The 23,603-nt window shown below is 36.9% G+C and overlaps 1 protein-coding gene across 3 annotated transcripts in view; it reads right to left on the bottom strand.

Moving 5' to 3' along the window:
• The window catches only part of Ptchd4 (patched domain containing 4), a 187,186-nt gene that overhangs the window by 51,855 nt on the left and 111,728 nt on the right, over positions 1-23,603 (bottom strand). The window contains exon 3 of one of the 3 annotated variants that reach the window (XM_047558936.1): positions 16,060-16,113. The exons of the other annotated variants lie outside the window; for them this stretch is intronic. Coding sequence (XP_047414892.1) covers positions 16,067-16,113 — 47 coding nt within the window. The 3' untranslated portion in view covers positions 16,060-16,066. Of the gene's footprint in view, positions 1-16,059; positions 16,114-23,603 lie in introns of those variants that run through there. 3 annotated transcript variants of the gene reach the window in all.

Genomic DNA, 23,603 nt, shown 5'->3' with positions numbered 1-23,603 from the left:
TATGTTCATCATACAAAATGTTTTAAAAATATTCTTCAAACTTAAAATGTAAGGAAAAATAAAAATATTTGACACTGAGACTTCCCCATGCTTTAAAATATACAGTTTTGTTTTCTTTATGGGTCTTCTTTCTCTTAATATATGGGACTCAGTAGTATATCAAATACTATATTTTATTAGAAATTCCTTTAACAGAGAGTGTGTGCTCACTTTTGAGTTCTCCCTCAAATTTGTTACAGTATGAATTCACCAATGAATTAATCCACTGATGAGGTTAAAGACCTGTGATCCAATCACCTTACAAAGGTCCCACTATTGAACCCCACCTACATATCTCAAGATCTCCTAGCCTTAGCCAAGTTATGGCATCAAACAGTTTTTATATCTTATTTCTCCATAGTTCACACACGTAAGTTAAATTTGCACAAGTCACAACCTAAAATAAAACCAAGGCTGGTTAGACCTCCCTGTCATTTCTAGCCAGATGCTTTTGAGGTTAAGAATGCAACTTATGCTAGTGTTGTTTCCTCACTGGGCATAACCTTACGGTTTGTTTCTGTGCTGTGCGTTTGATTCTTCTGTTTGCTCCAAATGCAAAGAGCATAGATCCTGTCCAGTTTGTGATATGTATGTTATTTTAATAATAATAATAATAATAATGTTGACCAGATAACCATTTATTTGTTGGACATAAAAACTAGTTTGAGCATATCAGAATGCTTAACTGCAAAGTTAAGGAGGTCCCTGGAATCTGCTCAGGTGACCAATGGATGTCACTTTGGTACTTTCACCTTAGGCTGGCTCTCTGTGGGATCCCACTAAGGGTAGCAATCCCTTGAAATCCTCTGATTTCTGAATGAAGGTTTACAATACTGGGCTAAAGGTTAACATCACCAACCCAAGTGTGAGTGAAGAACAAAAAAAAAAAAATCTACATGTGGATGGGCAGGGCTCCCCTGGTCATTTCCAGTTCTTATTAACACTGTTCTAAGTATGTTTTCCTATCTGAGCTCTGTATCTTTCCTCCTGGGTCCTTTGTTTTCTGATTTCCCTCTTTTCTTTTCTTTTTTTTCCCCTCTAACTGTTTTCTACAGGGAATTCAGTCTCTTGACTATTGCCATCAATTGGTTTTTCTGAGTCTGGCCCTCTCTTAAACTGCTTTCTCACCTTACAAAACTGGATTCTTCCTCCAGGAAAGTCCTGGCCAGCACTGCCCTACTGCTGCCCATTATCATGGAGTCATGGTTACACTGAAAAGTCCCAATAGATTAAATTCACTTTGGAATGAATACAAGAGAAAGATGGGGTGTGGTGGGGGGCAGGGGAGAGAGAGAGAGAGAGAGAGAGAAGAATGTCTGATAAACTGTTTGAAGTTATTACTAAAGTGAAGATGAAAATGGTTTTGAAATTCAGCTGTACACAGCCTTTCAAAGTGAAGGTGTATGCATGGAGGTTAAGGACCAGTAGGCAAAGATCCCAGAATGAATCTACACTTGTCACTTGCTTTTGAGTGCCTTGGGCTGATTTCTTAACCCCTGTGATTCTCAGTTATCTCATCTATAAAATGAGGATCATGATATCTCCCTCACAGATTTGTGAGGATTATAGGAGATAAGGTCTGTGACCTACTTAGCACAGTGTCAGGCTGTAGTATGCATCCTGTTATTGGCAGCCCCAGAGAGTCGGTTCAAGAACTCTAGTCTTGGGCTCTTAAGGAATTACCACTGAGACTTTCTTCAAAACCCAGCTGAGAGAAGATGATAGTATGTTTCAGTTCAAGCTATTTTTCTTTCATTTTACACAGTTTATTTAAACCTCTGCTCAAATGTTGCCTCCTGAGAGACCTTCTAGACGATGTAGTGTAAAAGCACACTTCCAGTTTCTTTCCTCTTATCTTGATTTGTTCTCTTTATAGCATTTGTAAATATATATATGTATATATATGTATATACATATACACACATATATATTTTATATATACATATACACACATATATTTTATATATATATATATATATATATATATATATATATATAGTTAGTTAGTGTTGCTGCTGCTAGTGGCTTCCTTCTCCAGTGCAAGCGGATGGGGGAAGGCATTTTGGTTTTCTGTTCTATCCTTAGTACTCAGAAAAATGGGACAAAGAAAGCATTCATGAATATTTAAATGAACTAAGATGAATCATTTATTCCATGTTTATGAATATACTGTGTTTGTTGTGAATATCTGCACAACAATTACACAGAGCTATACATATTATTGGTTGGTGATTTTCCAAGGTATTCTTAGATTTTTTTGCCCATAAAATTCCTCTCTAATATGTGGTACCAACCCATGCCATCAAAGCAAAGTGTCTGCTTTCCAAAGGATGTGATGAGTCTTTTCTAGACTTGCTGCAGCTCCAAAAGAAGAACAGAAACATCACAACTCCTTAATTTCTTACTGTCTATCTCTCAGAGCTCATGACCCACGGTGACAACAACAAAGTAAGAATTGACAAGAGTCTGTGGCTCGCTCTGTTTGCTTAGTTTTAATCATCCTTTTCCTCCCAGTAAATTTGCATGGCCTTTCCTTCCCATCAGATGCAATGTGCTGCTTATTCTGCTCTCAATCTCAGGGACAATTTATCAGGGCTTGTTTCCCAACTTGCTCCCAGTCGCATAAGACTTCTTTATTTCATCATTCTTCAACTGAACAAAGAGCAGTTTCTGGGGATTGATGATTGGAGCTTCTACACTAACGAGCACTCTGTTGTGCAGAGGCTGCAGCTTCACCTGGGGTTTGGCAGAAGAGCTTCCAGGAGTCAGGCATATGAAGCTCCTATTCATTTTCCTCTTCCCGCCAAGTCTAATGAACACAAAATGCCACTGCGTTCAGAGTCTTTGGCTGAACTCACCTGTGTTACCAAAGGATATATGAAAGACATCCTCACCTCAATATTACAAATGCAAAGTTAATGTTAAATATGTAAGGCTGGACACAAAAGATCCAGCACTAAAACCTATTAAGTACTATTATTCTTCCATAAAAATCTGCATAGTTAGTGAATTTTTGAAACTCCACTCATTTGAAGTTCATTTTGTGGGAGGTCCAGCAGCATTGTCCAATAAGTTCCTTCTAGATTGTCTATCAATGAGCTACCTGATTGGGAACGGAGGGCCCTTTAATTCTCAGGTCCAATCTTATCCCAACTCAGCTTCTTAGGTACTGGAAGCCATCATCTCCCAGGACCACCCTAAAGAGCTGGCACCTCAGCTCAGCCACTTGCATCCTAAGCTCAGCACATTTATATGTCCTCTCTCCCCTACCTCATGCTTGTCCTATTAAAACGGGAGGGGTACAGGGAGGCAGATATCCATGGGGCAGTTTCCCCTTTTAGTGGCCCTTTATATAGAGCACAGGCTAGTGATGCCGGGCTCGACATGTTGCCTCAGGCCACATGATCTCTCTATGCTTTGGTGTCAGGTGTGGAAATGCTCCTGAATTGCTGATCCTGTTGGCTGTGAGTTCCAGCTTGCTCCAAGTCATGCTACCCACTTTTGCTAGAGCCCTTTGCCCCACAATATTATTTGGGCAAAGAATAAAATCTCAATGGTTTATTTTTAAATTTTTGATCTAATTTTCATTGAGATGAAAATCCAGTTTTTTTTGATAAAAATTTGATATATTTCAACATCATCTTTCAAATAAAAATTTAAACCACTTAGATTAAAAAGTGCATGTTTTGTCTTTTATTCTTTATGTAAACAATTTGTGGCCCATGTGAGGTGAGGAGGAATTGTTTCACTCAGTGACTGTTTTTCTAGAATATTGCCTTCACTCAGCACACATACTTGAAGATTTCCAGGTGGCTGAGTTTGAAAGAATTGCTCCTATGGCAGTGAAGGAAGTCGATCCAAATAATTTTTAAAGGAGTATTCCTTATCTAAGATGAATGAAAGATTTTCATTCCAAATTTAGCAAGGAATGGTTTCTACAACTGGCAATGACAATTATTTCTATAAATAGGAAAGTTGGTAGAATGAAACCAAGAGACCTAAAAATATGCTGACTTGAAGTAGATCCAAAGGCAGGGACCTAGGACTGGGAATGAAATTCCAAAATAGCTCTCTTTAAACTAAGGAAGAAAGAAGATGCTTGAAGTTATTTTAGCACTTTCTTTAGTCTTAATTGGCTTAGATTAAATTATACCAGTGGAAACAGGACTACTACTGAACCCAGATCCTTCCTTATAAAAATTCATCCTGACAAACTGTAGTTCCCTGTATACTCTGAATCATGAAGAATTGATCCTTCCATCTTTGTTAGAACTTTCTAAATAGCCACATGTTATTATTGTTACATGTGTATATAACATTATGTACCTATCCTATGTTGCAATTCCTATTTCTGTACCCTCTTTGATCATGAGTTCCATGAGGCTAGGGGATGTGTCTTGATTATTTTTGTCCTTTGAGCTGCTAAGGCAGCACTTACTGCAGTGATAATTAATGTGTTTTTAATGTTGACTGGGTGAATTAATATGCAATATACTAATAATATAAGGAACCTATTTAATGATACTTGTGAGGTGAAGAATTACAAGTAATCATGGGTTTTCCACATCATAGTGGAAATTTCTAAGTGAAAACAAGATTCAAGCGGAAACTAGCTATATCTGAAATATGGAGGATGTTTTTAAATAGCAGAGCTCTAAATGGAACTCTATTTAGAGTGAGGTTATTATTAAAGTCATGAATTGGTACCTAATATTTAATCTTAATAATGAGACAATTTTAAAATAGATTCCTATCAAATGCTCTATAAGTGCCTTGATATGCAAAATCTTGCTTATAAACAGTACAGAATGGAAAAAAAATTGGCAAGGCACACAAAGTAATACACACAGAAAAGACAATTTGTGGACCAAAATGAAAAGGTTCATCTGAACTAAAGACTTCAACTCAGGAAGAAGACTTAGCAGAAGTAAAAAGGTCTACTTTAAGAAACATTAAAATAGATCACTGAATATCAAAATCCTTCCTTTACCCAAGTGATAAGTGGTTATTGTACTTTTTAATATTATATTTAATAAAATAATAAGAGAAGAAGACATTGGATAAACTCAAAGGGATGTTTCTGGAGTAATTCACTGTAATTCTTCCTCTCTGAAGCCTGTGAGCATTTTGAGCCCCCTCTTATTGTGAAGAGAAAATAACTAGCTCTTTCATCTTGCAGTAGGTAAAAAAGCAGTAAACTCTGACAAGACACCACTGCATTTTAGTTTATGACACTCTGGTGCCATATACATCTAGAGATATGAAATTGTGAATTTCCAGAAGGAACTCAGGCTGCTCTGAAGAGTCTGAATCATTGCCTGAGAAGAGGGATGTTGTGTACCTTGGTGCTGGTTCTCAGGTGATTTGTGGACATTCAGAACACATGATAACTGTATGTCAACATAAGCCATTGTGCCAGCCCTGCTCACTGCCAGCTATATGTTTATGGTTGAATTTTGCTCCCCTTTGGGGTTGCTTTCCCTTTAACTTCACCCTGGTGGGAACTCTCCACACTCCTTGCAGATCAATCAATCAGAGACCATGAACTCCTGTTCTTTCTTTCTTTTTTTTTTTTTTTTCTTTCTGTAGTTTTTCCTCAGTTCTTTTAGGTTTACTTTTAAAAAGACAAAATACATAGTCTACAGTGGGAAAATGTTACTCAATGTTAACCCCAAACTTGTTTTGACTAATGCCATTGACTTCCATGACCTGTGGTGGAAGATGGATCAGTGATCTTAAATCAGCTGTCAGAAAATAGTATGCTTTTTCTAAAATATTAGAAGAAATGGGAGGGCCGAGAAGCAGAACGGTAGAGAAGCAGAATGTTAGGGTAAGCACAATGCTCTTTGAAAGAGTAATAATAGCAGATATTTTAAAGACATTGGACAATATTTTACATCTTAACATTCAGTTATGTCAAATGAATCCAAAGATCCATTCTAAACTACTCAGGTAATTGGATGCAAATTTTGCTTTATGTACAGACATTTGAGATCTGATAGAAAGTCTGTAAAAGAAACATAAATTCCCAAATAAAGTTCTTAGTCTCTGCAACATCAATTCTTATGCAAATTTTAGCTACCTGTGCGTATGAGACCATCACATTTCTCTGTATTCACAGGCACATATTCCCAGGGATTCATGACACATGTTAAAGAAAATTTTTTTGTAAGATTTTTTTCTTTGTAAGAAATGTAAAATGAAGCACTCATGAAAGCTGTATATGCTTAGGTTGCACACTGGGTCCCATCAGAATGCACGCTCCAAGCAACATTTCTGCAACAACTCAGAATTACAGTATTAGCAATTTCACATAACCAGGAAAGGCTTCAGAAATATTTCTGCTTTCATATTATAAATATCAGTATTATAAAGTAGCTAATTCACTCACGAAGTGTAATACTATACTCTCTAATTTTCCTTTTGCTTATTTGTGAGGGGAGTGTTTACATTAAAAAATCATACAGAATTGTACCTGGATATAAATTTTTGTATTTTTTGAGTTCCATGTGTTCCAAAAAGATTGAACAATTGAAGACTTAGAGCAACAATTATTTGGGTAACTCTGGACACATTTTGTTCAGGATTACATCATTTAGAGAATTCAGGCACAAGAAAATGCACTTTGATATTTTTTCTGGATATAATGACACTCGTATTGCATTTTTCTTCAATGGAGCTTATCACTAAAGATAACTAGCCAATATTTATTAATTGTCATATGTGGCAAGCTGAGCAGACTTCTCAAAACTTAAAGGAAAAACCTTAAAGAAAAGAACCCTGCTGTTTTTCTATTCTGAGCCTCCCACAAAGCTAGATAGACTTGTTCAATAAACATAACGCTGTTTATTATTTCTCCTATTCAACAAGAAAATCCTCTTTGTAGAAATGCTTCTCATAAACTTCTTACAATGAGTACATATGAAATATGGATGTCATGACTGTGTATTTCTTATTATTAGAGAAAGGGAGATTGGTTCTAAAACCAGAAACAGCAATAAACATGCAATAGTGAAAGTGTTCATATCCATGACATGGAAAGCTGAGAGAGGAAAGCACAGAGATTAGTTTTAAGTTAGGTAAGATGGGGAAGAGTTTCCTGGGATGAGATGTACTCACCGAAGTATGGGTAAGGCAGGATCTGGCTCTAACAAAATAGGTGACAAATGAATAGAATAAGCTCTTTGTCTTAGCAATTCTTGAAGCAGAGTAATTCCAAAACTGGATGAAGTTGACCTGGATTCTGGGAGGGTACCATGTTGTCCATGTGCCAGCAGATTATAGACTTTGACTTCTAAAGTACCCAACTCTATCACTCATAGATTCTCAGTCTAGTTTCCCTTTATCTTTAAATGGGTCTCTTCTTTTCTGATTTCAGGTATTGCTTCTGCACTCCACCTGCGCAAGACCTTTACTTTTTGCTATTAGGAAAATAAAAATACCTTTAAAAGAGTGTGTATATTTGTGTGTGTTATGTTTGTGTATGTGTGTGTGTCTGTGAGAGAGAGAGAGAGAGAGAGAGAGAGAGAGAGAGAGAGAGAGAGAGAGTCAGAGAGAGAGAGAGAAGGAGAAAGAGAGATTGAGAGTTTATAATGAGGCTTAAATTAAAGCTAACATTGTTGAATTTACTCAAAATTTAATTGGGTTTGTCAAATCTGTAAATGTGGTGTTACTCAGCCTTTCGGTGTGGATACTGGGAAAGGGTTAAAAATTATAATTTCTATAAAGGTGAAATGCCAAAGGGGCTAGAAAAAGAAGAGCTAGGAAGAGACTTAAGATGGGAGTGCTTTGAATATGTGATCATCTGTCCCTGGAGGGTAGTTGTCCCTCTTTGACTGAGCAGGACAGACAGCTGCTGTGCTTTATGGACTATTTGTCAGGTTACTGGAAATGGGAGCATCCTCTCTTCATGTGATTTATGAAGAATATTTGGCTTTATTTGACATTGCCATCATATAAGGCAGAATCCTTCCCAGAAGGTTCATTAATCAACCCCTGAGATCCCCGAGTAAGGGGTCTGGCCATCTCCCTATCACCACAAACAAGAAGGGGGCTGCACCCTTTTCTAACATGGTCACTAGTTGCACTTTTTGACTCTCTGCTCCTTGTCTCAGTGGCTTTTCTTACCATTGGGTAAGAAAATGCAAATGAGAGTCCAAAGAAAGTTACACACACACACACAGTACTTTCCCCTTGACAGGTGTTTCCATATTTTGAAAATATTTGGAAAGAGAAGTATTTCTGGATGACAAGCATGGCATTGAGGATGCACATCAAAAACCAAGCATTTTAAATGGCAGCTGGAAGGCTAAGAATTAAATGCATGGATAAAGGAGGACATTTATGGAGAAGGAGGACATTTCAGATGGAGAAAAACAGGCAACTGTATAATGACGACTGCTTGGCTGAGGAGCAATGAAATGCTTCCTTTACTTTCAATTAAAATGCTCTGCTTTTAAAGCATTGTCTCCAAGTGTATTATGTGCTTAAAAATGAAACAATAAATGTTTATATTCATTTAGGTCATGTATCCTTTTCATAAACATATAGATTCTTCCTTTGGTTAAAGTTAAATAAAAGGTATCATTAGAATAATAATGAAATAACAGTAGTAGGAATAATAATACTACTAATCTCTTAGGGGTCAGGGAATTCTCCTAGATACCATGCCATGAATCCTCTCAAAGTTCCCACATGCAATAAAAAATAGTTGGTGTTGCAGGGATTTTATTGGTAGGGAAATTGAGACCTAAAGGGAAAGTGACTTAAGGGCTGTAGGGGTTCTCAGGGACACATTGATACTAGTACTCCATATAATGCCACAAAACCATATATATATATACATACACACATATACATGAAACAATGTATATTATTATATTATTTAAACAACATATTATTGTATTATTTAAATATATTTTGTCTGTATTATTATATGATAGTATAATATTTATGATATATATGCAACATACACATATATATGAGTGCACATTATACATATGTGTGTGTATATATATATATATACACACATACATATATATATATATGTGTGTGTGTGTGTGTGTGTATATAAAATTTCAGAGTTCTGCTTAGAACCCAGTCAGGTCACAGCTGAACACACTGTTCCTTGACTTCCATTGTTCTTCTTCCCAGTTTCCTCCTTTCTCTGGTCACATCATCTCAGTTGCCTTTTTTGGATGCCCTACCCCCAGGGCTTTGTTCTATATTCCTATCTCCACTCAGTAAATGTACTCTGACTCCAGATGACCTCTTTCATTTGCATGACTGCAAGCGAGGAAACCTATTTCCAAAACCTTCTTTGGAGCTTCCAACCCACAACATCAAATGTATACCGAGTCTCCTTTTTCACATGCTCCGAAGGCACCAAAGCTGAACGTGTGTGGAACTGCACTTGGTATCTTTCTCTCAGGTTGGACTTTCTCCAGAGCAGCCACTCACCCCAGTGGTTCTCTGAGGTGCCTGAAGTCCCCAAAGTACCCCTTGCTCTTCTTGTTCTCATAACTTCCATAAAAACTCTGATTCCCTTGGGCAGTGCTCAGAGAGGCATTAAGAAAGCTAACTTCATATATTAATTGTATGCATTAACCAGATCATGTGATAGTACCCCTGCCATTCCTCCTACCATTATTTTCTTATTAACTCAAATAATCTCCAATACTGGGATTCTAAATTCTGGCAGAATCATTTTGGAGGCATTTCTCTTAAATTAAAAAATATTCAGTTTACTATCATAGGGTCCAAGTTGGATGATTTGTTATAAGATTATTTTGTTTATTCTTAATTTTAAGTTGGAGACCAGAATTTCAGCCCTTTCTTTCACCTCCTGGCTTCCAGAGCTCCTTCCTACTCTATGCTCTTAGAAGAGACTCTGATTTGCTCTATTCCTTTCCATACATAGGGCTTGACTCTCAAATTCCCCATTTCTCTTCACTTTGTGAACACAAACCTGAAGTCCCCTATATTCCACTGGAGTAGGGAGCAGTCACCTACAACTTGTTAACTTCAGAAAGCTTGTTGACTAAACATGCATTCATTACACTCATTAAAATAATATTCCAACATTTAACACTCTCTTCAGAACCATTAAATCATGCCTTCTTAAATAAATTAGCATTTCCAACTTCACTGGATCTATTAACAATAATTGTAATTGTTTCATACTTCAATACATTTTAAAAAATGTATTGGAAATTATTTTCCTTGGAATAAATAACAGAAGAAGGAAGGTAAATGCAGGAAAGTAAGGTTGAATAATAGTGCACAAAATACTAAGAAAGTATTTAAAAATAATGCAATGGCACTTGTTAAAGAACTGGTAAGGCAGGCTACTCAGGATATAATGACAGGTATGGGGACCATTGCTATGGGGCTTTGCAGTTGGGGAGGAGAGATGGGGCTCCAACACTGTATAGAACAAGGCAAAGTAAGAATTTATAGCCAAGGAGCAAGGTGGGGGTGAATGGACAGAAAATTATTAAGTGGAAATATCAGAGTAAGGGGGACTCTGGTTAAACTGACTAGAACTAATCCTTAATGAAAACAAACCATATTGATAAGATATTGAGGGTAGAGAAGATGGAATTTGATCAGATATCAAGGGTTGGGGGTTTTTACTAAACTGACTTCAGCAGAATTCTTGATAAAACTGGACTAAATGGGACAAAGACAGAGTCCAATTTGGAGTCTGGTTAAAATTGGAGCTCAAAGGAAGTTGATTCAAGCAGGGTTCAGAGTAAAGTCTTTGCCTAGGGCAAAGGTGGGAATAAAGGTGGAGCAAACATTAGGTTTGGCATCTACCAGAGGCTGAAATAAAGGAAAAAACACCATAATTTATGAGAGGAAGGTTAATGGTATTCATATGAGAAAAATATATTTGTTTGTTTGTTTCTGACATCTGAGAGAAATTTCTTTTCCTAAGAGGTATGTGGTGTGACCTGGTGAACTAAATTCAGAGCAATGTTTTTTAATAAGTCCAATGATGAGTTTCAAAAGGTCACTTCCTAGAAAAGTCCAAAATACAAAGGGAGCTCAATGCCAGAGCAAAACTCAAGAAAGGCAGAGTTTTGAATTTTGGTATACAAGTGCAGAGCTATTTGTGTGAGGTGTAGTGTGAGGACTAAGAGCATAGGTTCTGGGGACAAACTACCTGGTTTGGGAACCCAGCCTTGCCACCTGATGGCCATGAGTCACTGAACAAAATTCCTTATCTCCATCGCTTTATCTATACAGTGAGAGTAATTATATCAGTCACTTCATAGGTGTTTTTATGAAGACTAAATTAGTTGACGTATGTGAAGGGTTGGAATCATGTACTGGCACAAAGGTTTCATTATTATTAATCAAAGCAATAAAATGTAGAATATCCAGAAGAAAGACCACACACAATTTAGACCAAGTGTACAATAACATTTCTTGCTGCGTCGCTTTGGATCACGATCAGTAAGTGAGAGTTTGAGATTACGCATTCCGACAATGCCTAGCAGTCAGAAATTCCATATGGCTGATTAAAGGAGGAGCTGCATGCTCTGATAATCCAAGTGGAAGGTGGGGTTCACATCTCTAATGTAAGTTCAGGAGCCCAAATGAACATATGGTAAATAGAAGACCATCCCTTACCATGAGCTTCACAGGTGCTCTGAATAATCTCAGTTGAATTTTTAAAAACAAGCATGAAAGAAAAATATTCTTATTCTTAGATATTTGAGGGGAATTCAAAGGTTTCTTAGGAAAGAGTTTTGGGTTGACTGAGATATAGATAGGTCGTCAAGGGTCTGAATTCTGAGCAATGAAGATAGTTAGACTGAAATAATTTTAGTCTGGGGAAATTTCAAAGTAAGTACTGTATAAATATTTATCCATTCTGACTATAATTCTCAATAAGGGACCAGAAAACATTTCAAATGCTTAAAATATCTAACAGATCCTGCAAGATGAACTGAATTCAACCATACCTGTAGATCACATTTTGCCCTCATATGTAGGGCAGTAAGACATATGACAATTGGGTAATATATTGGGAAATCATGGTTTTACATTAGAAGAATTAACATAAGCCTATTCTTTGGACTTATTTACTGAGCCTGATTTTCACTTGTGATAGCAAAATGCTTTATCAACAATGACAAAAATAAATGACACCACCTTTCTTTTCCATTTTAAACAAGAACAAAATTTTACCTGATGATCATATTATTTTACTGGGCTGCTAACCATCTATTTTGATTACCAGGCATAATAAAACAAATGACTGCTTCATGTTACCCTACAGGGTGTTGCCTTTATGCATTCTTGGTAGGGCAACAATGTCATCTGTTCACAACTTAAAATATTAATGTACATGTTATTTATATAAATATCAACATTACCAAATTCCTCATAAAACTATTGCACTGAATTCTATTATTTATATAAACTTTCTGAATATTAAGTCAAGGCAAAAGTCACATGATGCTTGATTTTCAGCACATTTTACAGATCTAAAGCTAACAACTTTGTGTACACACAAACATGCATATATGGTTTGTATGACACATGAATAATTAAACTTGAACACTATGACTTTTGGTTCACTTTTCACACAATTCTTTCTCCTTAAAGATCTTTCTGGAACTCCTAAAACTGTATCTTCTTCATAAAGGGTTTGGGATAGAATTGAAATGAAGTGGCAGCTCTTCAATAAATCTCTCCCTGCAAAATTCTAAATTTATATATTCACTCACTTCCTCACCCACTCTGATTCTGTTATCCTCATTTCTTGGTAAAGGGTATTATTCATATTTGATTGTAAAACTTATGTCAATTTTGAGAAAAGACATTTTAAATAAATTTTTAAATGTCTGTAACTTTATAAAACCATTAAAATTTCTGGATATGTATGGTATTATTAAATTAAGTTTTTAAATATTTACTTCTACCTAGGTCTAAAATTAAATAAGTCTAAGTTAATTGAACAAAGTAAATTGATTGAAAAAAATCTCATCTGACTACTAATTTGGTATTGTTTAGGACGATATTTCATTTCCAGTGAGTCGTTTTCATGTGACAGATTCATAGATTTAGAAACCATATCTTTTAGAGTGGTTTTGTCATAGAAATAAAGATATCATCCTTTATGAGGCTCTCACATATGGCACCCAGTTGTATACCCATAGCCAATTCTGTTCTAGGTTAAATAAGCAAATAAACCAACAAGCCAACTGGGAAGTATATCATCCCTATACAACATTTCCACTTGTGGCTTTAAGTTGAACATTTAGAGGCTTTGTTCTTATGCTGAGTATAAATTAGGAAAGGAATTAATATGTTGGAGTGTTTCAAAATGAGAATATGCCACAGGGCACTTTGTATTGTTCAGATGTCCGCATGAACTCCAAAGGAGTCACACCACCTGGCTCGCCCTGTGCTTTCTGCCAACTCTCATTTACGTCACCACCTAGGCTGACTTAATATTCTCCTCCTTTCATACCTAAATGCATCAAGGGAGGCCTCAAACACTGTGAGAACATTTTGAGGGGAATTCATAGGGACCGGTGCACTTACATTTCCTAGCTTGGTAGTTATTGCACTAATCAGGTTCATTTATGTCTGATCTGCATGTAATTATGTCTTTAATTTCATTCATTCATTTATGCAACAAATAGATTGCTGATTAGGTACCAGACATTGTTTTAGATTCTGGGATACAGCAACAGAAAGACAGCATTCTTGCTCTCACTGGTATTATATTGTGACTGGTGAGATAGACAATAAATGAGTACAGACACAGGAGATGTTAAGTTATTACAAGTGCTATGGAGAAAAAGAAAACTAGTGAAGCAGATGAAAAAGGTAGAGCATGCCAGAGGCTTGGTTAAGAGGGAGGATTTGCTATTTTATTACATAGGGTGATATGTAGACATTTAAGTAGAGAGGTGAGGGACATGGAGGGTTGTGAATGTACAAGGGAAAGAGATTTCAGGTAGAGAAAAAACTAAGCATGAAGACCCTGAGGTAGAAGCATGCTTGAGACTTTGGAGACACATGGGGGAAAGAGGTGGTGTCACAGAAAGAATCTGAAATACAATGGGCTTTGCTAAGTAGTTAGGGTCTTTTCCTGAGTGACAGGTGAAGTTTTGAGTCATTTGAAGCAGAGAAATGACTTGGTCTGATTTACTTTTAATAACCCCATCCAGGGTGAGGTGGAGAGAATACTTCATAGGGATCAAGAGAGGACAGTATAGGAGGTTATCACAGTTGACCAGATGAAAGGAGGCAGTGTTTTGAACTAGGGTAGGGGTGATAGAAGTGATGAGAACTACATGATTCTAGATGTGTATTTTGAAAGTAGATACAACAGGATTTGATACAATATATGATGGCTCTTTGCCCTGATTTGAATTGGATACCCCTGGTTGCAATTATTAAGGGTGCCCTCTTTAACTCTTGAAAGTGTTCAGCTTGGATAATAAGTTATGTAGTCCCCTTAGTATAATACTTAATACTTTCAAAGGGTTTCCTCAAACATTACCTTAAAAAATCTGATAAAGTGGATACCAAGATTCTCCCTTGATAAAATCAGAAGTTAAGCGTGGTTTAGTGACTTGTCCAAAGTTAGACAGACAGTAATGGTTAGTCCAGAATTTCAAACCAGGTCTTCTCCTAAATTCCATTCAAGTTGCATCTATAAGACCCATGCATTCCATTTGTCATGCTTTCAGTCACTCAGCCAGCATTCATTAAAAATTCATTGCTATGTAGCAGGCACTGTTTGAAGTAGTTGGAGCATATCAATCAACCAGAGATCCTGACCCTTAGGCAAATTACATCCTAGCAGGTTAAGAATGATGATAAACAACAAATATAGTAAGTAAAATATATAGTATGTTAGACTGATAAAAGCAATGGAAAAAGAAGAGCTGAATGACAAGCATTGGTCCAAAGTATTACCCCAAGGTGGTCAGGTAGGTTTAAGGAGGTGATTCAATTAAATAGGACAGCACAGCAAACAGAGGAAATGGCTAGTCCAAAGGCTCCATGCAATAGCAGATCTGGTGTGTTCAAAAAATAGCAAGAGAATACATGTAGCTGAGGAAGAGTGGGCAATCAGGAGTATGGAAATGACAAAGTGATGATGGAGCCAGGTCACATAATGTCTTGTAGGCCACTGTGAAGACTCCAGATTTTCATCTGGGAAAACTTGGAATCCACTACAATTTTGAGCCAAAGAACAGAAACACATTGGCTTTTTTTAGAGAATGACTCTGACTGCTTCTTCATAATGCTGTAAGGGGGCAAGAATGGGGGCAGGGAAACTCCCAAGAATGTACTGTGAAGTGCCATGAAAAATGACATTGGCCTGGACCAATGCTTAATTTGGAGATGGTGAAAAGTGATTAAGACAGGACCAAATTTTGGCAAAAAAATTAATACTATTTATTGACAAATTGTGTGGAAGAAAGAGAGCAATTGAGAATTGTACCTATTTCTGTTTTCTGGATAGAATTTGCTATTTAATTATATAGGAAATGCTATAGGTAAAGCAGGTTTATGAGGGGAAATTGGGAGTTCTGCTTCAGACATTTCAGGTCTGAGATGTCTATTAGGTGTCAAATGGGTATCAGGACAAACTAGGTTCAGGAAAACATGCCTGGCTGCACATTTGCAAGACATCAGCACGTGGTTGGCATTTAATGCCAAGGGACTGTGTTATATCATTGAGGAAATGAAAAGATGACCAAGAACTGAGCACTCTGAGTGAAAGAGAGTGGGAAAAAAAGAAGGGCTCTGCAAAGGAAACTTGGAGGGAGCAAGCAGCTACATAGGAATAAAACCAAGAAGGAGGTTTGATAGGCAAGCAAACAAAATATATGAGAGAGGTGGACGATCAACTGCCAGATGCTGCTGTAGGTCAAGAAAGTACAGACTAACAATTGATCACGGGTTTTGGTAGTATGGAGGTCCATCGAGACCGAGAAGAGGTGTTTGGTGGGATGACAGGGCTTGGAATGCCATCTAACAAGCGTTCAGATCATGCTAATGATGCTGATCCAGGGCCACACTTCAGGTAGCAGCAATCTAGAAAAGAAGAGGAGGGATTTGTTTAGGTGGAAGCAAGGGGAGGAAAGGTAGAGCTTATGACTATAGATGCTAAAAGGTAGAGTGTGAACTTGAGGACGTTTTTCTGTGAATGCTCCTATTTTCTCAATGGAAAATTAACTAAGGTCATCAGCTAAAAGTGAATATGGGGGAGGAGGGGTTGGGTGTTTGAGAAGAGGGAAGGTGAAATACAGCCCCTAGACAAGCAGGGCAGATGGACTGGGGCTGCCTATCAGAATTGCTAGGCAGCACTGGGGCCAATCTCAGGTGGGTAGAAATTACTTTCAAGGGAGAATGGTTGGTGTGCTTTTGTGTTTAACTAGGTTCTGTTACACAGGTTCAGGTACAGAATAGGCAGAATTACATTTAAGTATGATTTAGTTTTACTAGGTAAGGTCAGAAAGAAGAGGAAGGTCAAGAAGTTAAGAATCTCCCCAAGAGAGTGATTAAAATATTCAACCATGGAATTTAAGCTAGATAAGGAGGGAAGAGAGGCCATTAAGAGGGCAAGGGACAGTGAAAGTTGGTAGTAACAATGTACGGGAGGTCATAGTCAAGAGGAAAGGTAGTTTAAGGTACAAGAAGGAATGTGTTGGAAAGATCCAGGTGATGTATTAATCAGCTTTCTGTTACTATAATAAATACCTGAGATAATAAACTTACATAAATGAAAGGTTTATTTTAGCTCAGAGTTTGTTTGGAGGTTTTAGTCTTTGGTTTGTTGGCTCCATTGCTTTTGGGCCTATGGCAAGGTAGCCCATCATGGTGAAAAGAAGCCCTAAAGTTCTCACCTCATGGTTAGAAAGCAAAAGAGAAGAAGAAGGAGGGGCTTTCTTAATATTCCCTTCAAGAGTATTCCCCCAATGATTGGAAGTCTTCCCAGTAGACCCTATCTCTTAAAGGTTCCACAACCTCCTAGCAGCGCCGAGCTGGGGGACAGGTCTTTAACATATGAACCTTTGGGAGACATTTCAGATCCACACAATACAGGAATGCACAACTCTGAGCTTAGGGAGTGTATTGGGGAAGACGTTGGTTATGACTGTAGGCGTGCCTGAGATACGCAAACTCCTTGAAGAAAAGGAGGTCCAGGAAAGAAGCACAGCAGTAGATTCCAAACTTTGGCTGGGGCAGAATCTTATGAGAATCCAGATTGCTAGGCCCCATGGCCAGATATTTAAATCCGGTTCATTTAAGTTGGGGTCTGAGAATTAGGTGGTATTGGTATCACTGGTTGGGGGACTGTATTTGGTGAAATGTGTCCTATGGATACAGTGAAATCAACAAGAATTAAGAGAGGGATGATACTGGAGAGAGGAACATGAGTCTAGGGCTAAATTTGTGAAATATGAAGAGGAGAGAGTGACCCAGAGGTTGATAGGGAAGTCTCAATGATCTGACAGGAAGATCAATATGTGATCACAATGCAGCACCAACATATCTTTTAGTTTTCTCTTCCTCCTCCATATCAGTGATTCAAACTTCTGAAATAGACTGATTTCTGGAGTCAAGCTGGTTTCTCAATCTGTTCTTTACTGGCAATGTGATCTTGGACAGTGGTTTACCTTTTTGTATCTCTGTTTCCTCATGTTTAAAGTAGGGCCAGGCTGGGCTCTGTGATGCATGCCTGTAATCCCAACAACTCAGGAGGCTGAGGCAGGAGGATCAAAATTCAAATCCAGCCTCAGCAACTTAGAGAGACACTGAGCAACTCTGTGAGACCCTGCCTCTAAATGAAATATTTTAAAAAGGATGGGGATGTGGCTCAGTGATTGAGTACCCTGGGTTCAATTGTTGGTACAATGAACAAAACAAAACAAAATAAAACAAACAGAAAAGAAAAAAAAAATAGGGTCATTAAGTGTATCAAAATCCTGAGGTTGTTGGGAGGATAAATGAGTCAAAATGCTAATGTTCTTAAGACAGTTGTAACACATGGTGCTTGCTAACTCACCATGATCCTACCTGATATTTATTAATTTCCTCATGTTCTCTGTTTAAAAGAGCTTTCCTGGAACCCCTAAGCTGCCCTGAAACTGGTCCTTTACCTGTGATCTGGTATTGAACTCTGTACTTTAAAAAATATTATTTGGAGATTGAATATCTGACTCTGTAACAAATGGAACTTTTGGCAATTTAGAAATGTGTTCTTTTAAACCAGGAATAATGTCAAGGACAATGACATAACAGGAAAGCACTATCATTGTATAGACACAAACCATAATTATAATCATAATTGATTTCTGTAAAGGTCCCTCATGCAGGAGTAGACACAGATTTGACTACAGCTTCTCTGTCATTGTTTTATCTTGGACTTCATACTTGACCACAAAGAAAAAAATAAATGAAACTACAGGAAAAAATATATGGAAACATTTCTGTTGCATATTTAATGTCATTATATTTTTCACTGGACAATGCAACAATATATAGCAAAGCTATATATTGAATTTAAATTCCCATATCATTTTTATCCTGCATTATGCCCATGCAGTATAATTAGGAAGAAGTATTAGTAAATATTCAGCAAAGCTTGGGCTCCATGTTATCTGTGTATTTTTCAGCCCCTGGATAACTTGCTACAAAAATTTTTAAGAAATGAAAGAGAGAAAAGCAATTTAACAGATGATTATTTTTCATTTCCAAAGGGAGTTTCCCAGAATAATTCCACTGATTTTTTTTTCAAACTTTATACCATAAAGCATTAGCCTTTCTAGGTCACTATATTGCATCTGAGTTTAAAATGAAAACCATAAATACTTAAAACCTTAACTTCCACATCCCCTTAAAAACTAGTGAAATAGACGTTTTCCTTCTCTGTTCCTTTGCTTGTTTATAGAAGAAACAGCATTTTGAAAAGTATGGCTTAAAAACAGAGTTACCCAGAGAATAAGCCAAGAGAAAACCCAACTTACATGTTGCTATTTTTCTTTCCTTTTTATTCATTCACTCCTGCTTAGTATCAGGATATGATTCTCTGTTCAATTTAAGGGGGGAGGAATTGGCTCCTCACCCCAGCTAACGATGAGATCAATATTGCAATCTAGAAGTGGTTGTAGGGCTCAAATCTCTCCTTGTGTTTTCCCCCTTGCTGACCCACAGCAGATCACTGATAAATACAGACTCCCTGACACTGAGTCCAACTTACAAACCTTTTACCTTGCTTTTGGACAAGCCTTCCTGACTTCTAGCATGCCTTACTCTTGGTTACTTAGCATCGTCCTCCTCTTTAAATATTTTCCCTTTTAAGACACAGGCTGTACTGGTGGGAACTATATTTTTCAGAATCCTTGCTAGCAGGCTTGTTGATTAAGATGATTTTGAGAATCTTGGGAGCGAGAACAACAACAGAAGACATGCTTGTGTTCTTCCAGAAGAAACAAAAGACAGGTGCACTATGCAGAATGAGATGATTTGGGAAACAGAAGTTCTCCACTAAAACCCACATTGGTGAGCCTATTAGGAGTAAAGTGGCAAAACTGAGGCCATCTAGAGATAAGCATGGTGTTCTGCATTGGGACCTAGTGGGAAATAATTGAAAGATAACACTAGGCTGTTTGGAGAAGCTCCTTGAGTTCAGATTGCTCTTCTGTAAAGTGAAGTTAGTCATAGGGTATACTTCCTAGCATTGGTAGGTTGTTTAATGAACAATAATTATAAAATGTGTAGAATAAGGACTGATACAGGGTTAGTACCACATGATTTTTCATAAAAATTGTTTAAAAACGTATATAAGAAATCAGTCTGTGGAAGAGGCACGTGCTCCCCCATGTTTACTGCAACACTCTTCACAGTGGCCAAAAAATGGAAACAACTGTTTGAGTGGTTATCAAATAATGAACGGATAAAGGAAATGTGGCACATCTAACAACAGAATACTATTCAGTCATTAAAAGGGTGAAATCCTGTCATTTGCTACAATTTGGAACTGGAAATAACTATGTTAAGCAAATTATGCAAAGCACAGAAAGACAAATACCAGATAATCTCATTCATATGTTGAATATAAAACAATTTGATCTCACAGAAATTGGAATAGATGCGGTTACCAGAGACTGAGGAGAGTAAGGGATACAGAGAACCGAGGAGAGGTTGATCAATGGATGCTAAGTTATAGTTGGATAGGGGTATGAAATTCTGGTGTGCTATTGCTAGAAATGGAATTTCACCACAAAGAAAAGATTTGAGGAGATAAACATGTTTATCCTGATTTAAATATTATGCAATGTTTAAGGTATTTAAAACATCATATGGTAATCCATAAACATGTACAATTTTTATTTTTTTTGCATGTGAATTAAAAATAAATTTAATTTAAATAATAAATAAAATAAAATAAAAGTGATGCCCTTGGAAAATTAGATACTGATTCCAGTGCTCCAAATATTCCTGTAATGTAGATTTTTGAAATGACATTGATAGTTCGTTTGGGAATCACATTAGAAAAACAACTGCATGCCTTGGACTATTTTTTTCCGTGGATCAGGAAGCTCTCAAACCCTACTCTCTCTAACAGCCCACCTCAACTGTGGATGACTGCGTTATGTAACTTGGCCACTCATCTTGTTCATGTGCTTTAGCTTTGAATGATTTAGGGCTGTTTATACAAAATCAAATACACTCTCAAAGGATGAAGCATTGCTACACTCAAAGATGTTCAAAAGAGTGTTGCAGAGAGTCCAAAGAGATTCCAGCAGAGGAGTTGCAAACATATCCCAGACAATGGATCTGTCACTGGCATAAGTTTGTGACCTCAATAACAGTCTTGGAAAGGAAGAATTCTTTGCTTGATACATTTAAAGAAAAATAGTTTTTTTTTTTCTAGGTTGTATAAAGTCAAAAGTATGTGGGTGTTGTCCTTCATAAATTCTCAGGTGTTTCAGTGAGTATAGAGAATAGCAACACACATCACAATAAACACACACGCATGCGTGCACACACACAAACACATGCAAGCACAGCTTCAAGGACAAAGGAGTGAGCTGCAGGATCCTGGTGCTCTCTCTGTTACTTACTCTCATCACAGTTGGCAAAGGTTGCCAAGGTGGCCCTATATTGCTAGGCACCAATTTATACCTGAAAGTCCAAGTTTGAAAGAAATCTAGTTACCAAAGGTAAGTATCTTAGTGTTTGGCATCCTGTGCTTCTCCTTGCAGGTATTGCTCAGTTTAAGAAAGTGAGGCACACTTTTTGTTACTGGTGGGTGCCACCAAGGAGAAAAAGAGGGAAATAATCTCAATCTTGCTTTTTCTCTCAGTGTAAAACTATATCCTTTGGTTCCTAAGTAATCAGTTGAGAAATTCAGCAAGAATATATCAGATAAACTGAAAATATTTTTTCCAGGTATTTATAGTAACGGAGAAAGCATGTACCAGAATTTTTATACCCACCTGACAACTGCAGGCTTTTGTCAGTGCGTGGGGACGCTTTTCCTCACCAGTAAAACCTTTTACCTCGATGTCTTTTTCGCCTACTATCAAGACAGTTTTATCTGCCTTTGATTACTATTAGCTCAAGCTATAATTTTAAAAAAGGCAATCCAACAATTTTAACTGGACAGTTAAGATGATTTGCATTGATTGTGATTATTAAAATATTTGGGTTATTTCTACCTTCTTATTTTGTGCTTTTAATTTATTTTGTTTTTGTATTTCTCTTTTTTTTTTTTTAACTACTCTTTCTTGTCTTGTTTTACCTTATTTTCCCCCCGAATAATTCCTCTCTTGGCTTCAAATTTTGTACTACTTTTGTCTATTTCTTTATTTTTAATGAGTAGTCTAGAAATGTTAATGTATGTATTTAACTCAAAAAGTCAAAAGTTTATCAGTTTCTCTACTTTCCTCCCAAATAATTAAAGAACACATCATGTTGGTATTACTACTTTCCATGGATATGCTAGTTTTTCCCTGACTTTTAGTTCAATCTTGATATCTTGATCCCAGGAACAGGTTTTGTTATTGTTTTATGTAGTCAGTGATTGTTTAATATTAACCAAAAAGTATGCGTACTTTTTCACATTTATGTTTGTATCTCATATGCTCCTTTCTGAATCATCTATCTTCTTGAATTATATTCATTACCTGTTTTATTTTACTATTAATTCATTTTTACTAAACTTAGATTTTTTTGGTCTGAAAATATTGTTATTTTACCATATTCATGAGAGGTAAGTTTTGCTGAATACAAACTCCACATTGAGAGTTAATTTTTTTAGTGCATAAAGATCCTATTTTATATAGAATCAGTTTGTATTCTACTAACCACAATTGTTGAAATGTCAGTTTAGATTTTGTTCCATTTTTTGTTCTTTTTCTCTCTAGCTGCTTTTAAAATGTTCTCCTCATCTTTAGTTGTTTTGTAATTTCAAATGGGCTTATAGTGTTTAGATATGGAAATCTTTTTATTTATACTGCTTGAATTCTTTTGGATTTTCTCACTGAGAAATGAAGACTTTCATAAATCCTGAAACATTCTTACTCATCATTTCTTTGAATAGAAATTTTCTGCTATTGTTTTTGTTCTTTTCTTGGGGACTATGATTAAATGTTGGCTACATCTTCTCATTCTATTTTGCATGTCCCTTGGCCTCGTTTTCATGATTTTTTTTCTTTGTTTCTATGTGCGGTATTATATAATTTCTTTGGATCTGTTTTCCAGCAAATTTTTCTTCTCTTGAGAATTTTCTGTGGGCCTTCGGTCCAGGCAGAGTTTAGCTGGATTATCTGCTTCAGTCTCCTGAGGCTACAGTGAAGGTGGCTGTGGTCTCATGTCAAGGCTGAACCAGGGAAGGATCCACTTCCACACACCACATAGTTGCTCGCTGGATTTGGTTTCCTATGGTTGCATCAGGTGCTGGCTGCCAACTGGAGCATTTCTCAGGTCCTAGAGGCTACCTTCAGTTCTTTACCTTGTGGGCCTCCCAAATATTGATGTTTCTTCATCAAAGTCCACCATGTGGACATGCTCTTTGCCAGACAGAGGTTATAGCCTCATGTAATGTAATCACAGAGGTGACATTGCATCACTGTTCCTTACAAATGGTCCCTGACTTAGAATGTTGCGACTTACAATTTTTCACCTTTACAGTGATATAAAGCATACCCATACACTCATTCTAAGTCTTACTTTCATTATAGTGGTTAATAAATTATATGAACAATTAAACACTTTATTATAAAATAGGCTTTGTGTTAGATAGTTGTGTACAAATATAGGATAGCGTAAGCGTTCTTAGCACATTTAAGGTAGGCCAGGCTAGGCTATTACATTCAGTCAGCTTCTTATTTTAAATGCATTCTTGACTTACAATATTTTCAACTTTGGATGGGCTTAGCAGGATGCAACACCATCATAAGTGATGGAGCACCTGTATATCATTTAAAGCAAGTCAAAGACTCCATCCACCTTGGAGACAGGATCACATAAGGACATGAACATCAGGAGAACATGAGGAGTTGGGAGTCACTAGG

This window comes from Sciurus carolinensis, chromosome 7 (genome assembly GCF_902686445.1).
Source record: "Sciurus carolinensis chromosome 7, mSciCar1.2, whole genome shotgun sequence".
NCBI lineage: Eukaryota > Metazoa > Chordata > Mammalia > Rodentia > Sciuridae > Sciurus > Sciurus carolinensis.
The sequence above is the reverse complement of the archived record's forward strand: the minus strand, read 5'-3'. Positions and strand labels throughout refer to the sequence as shown.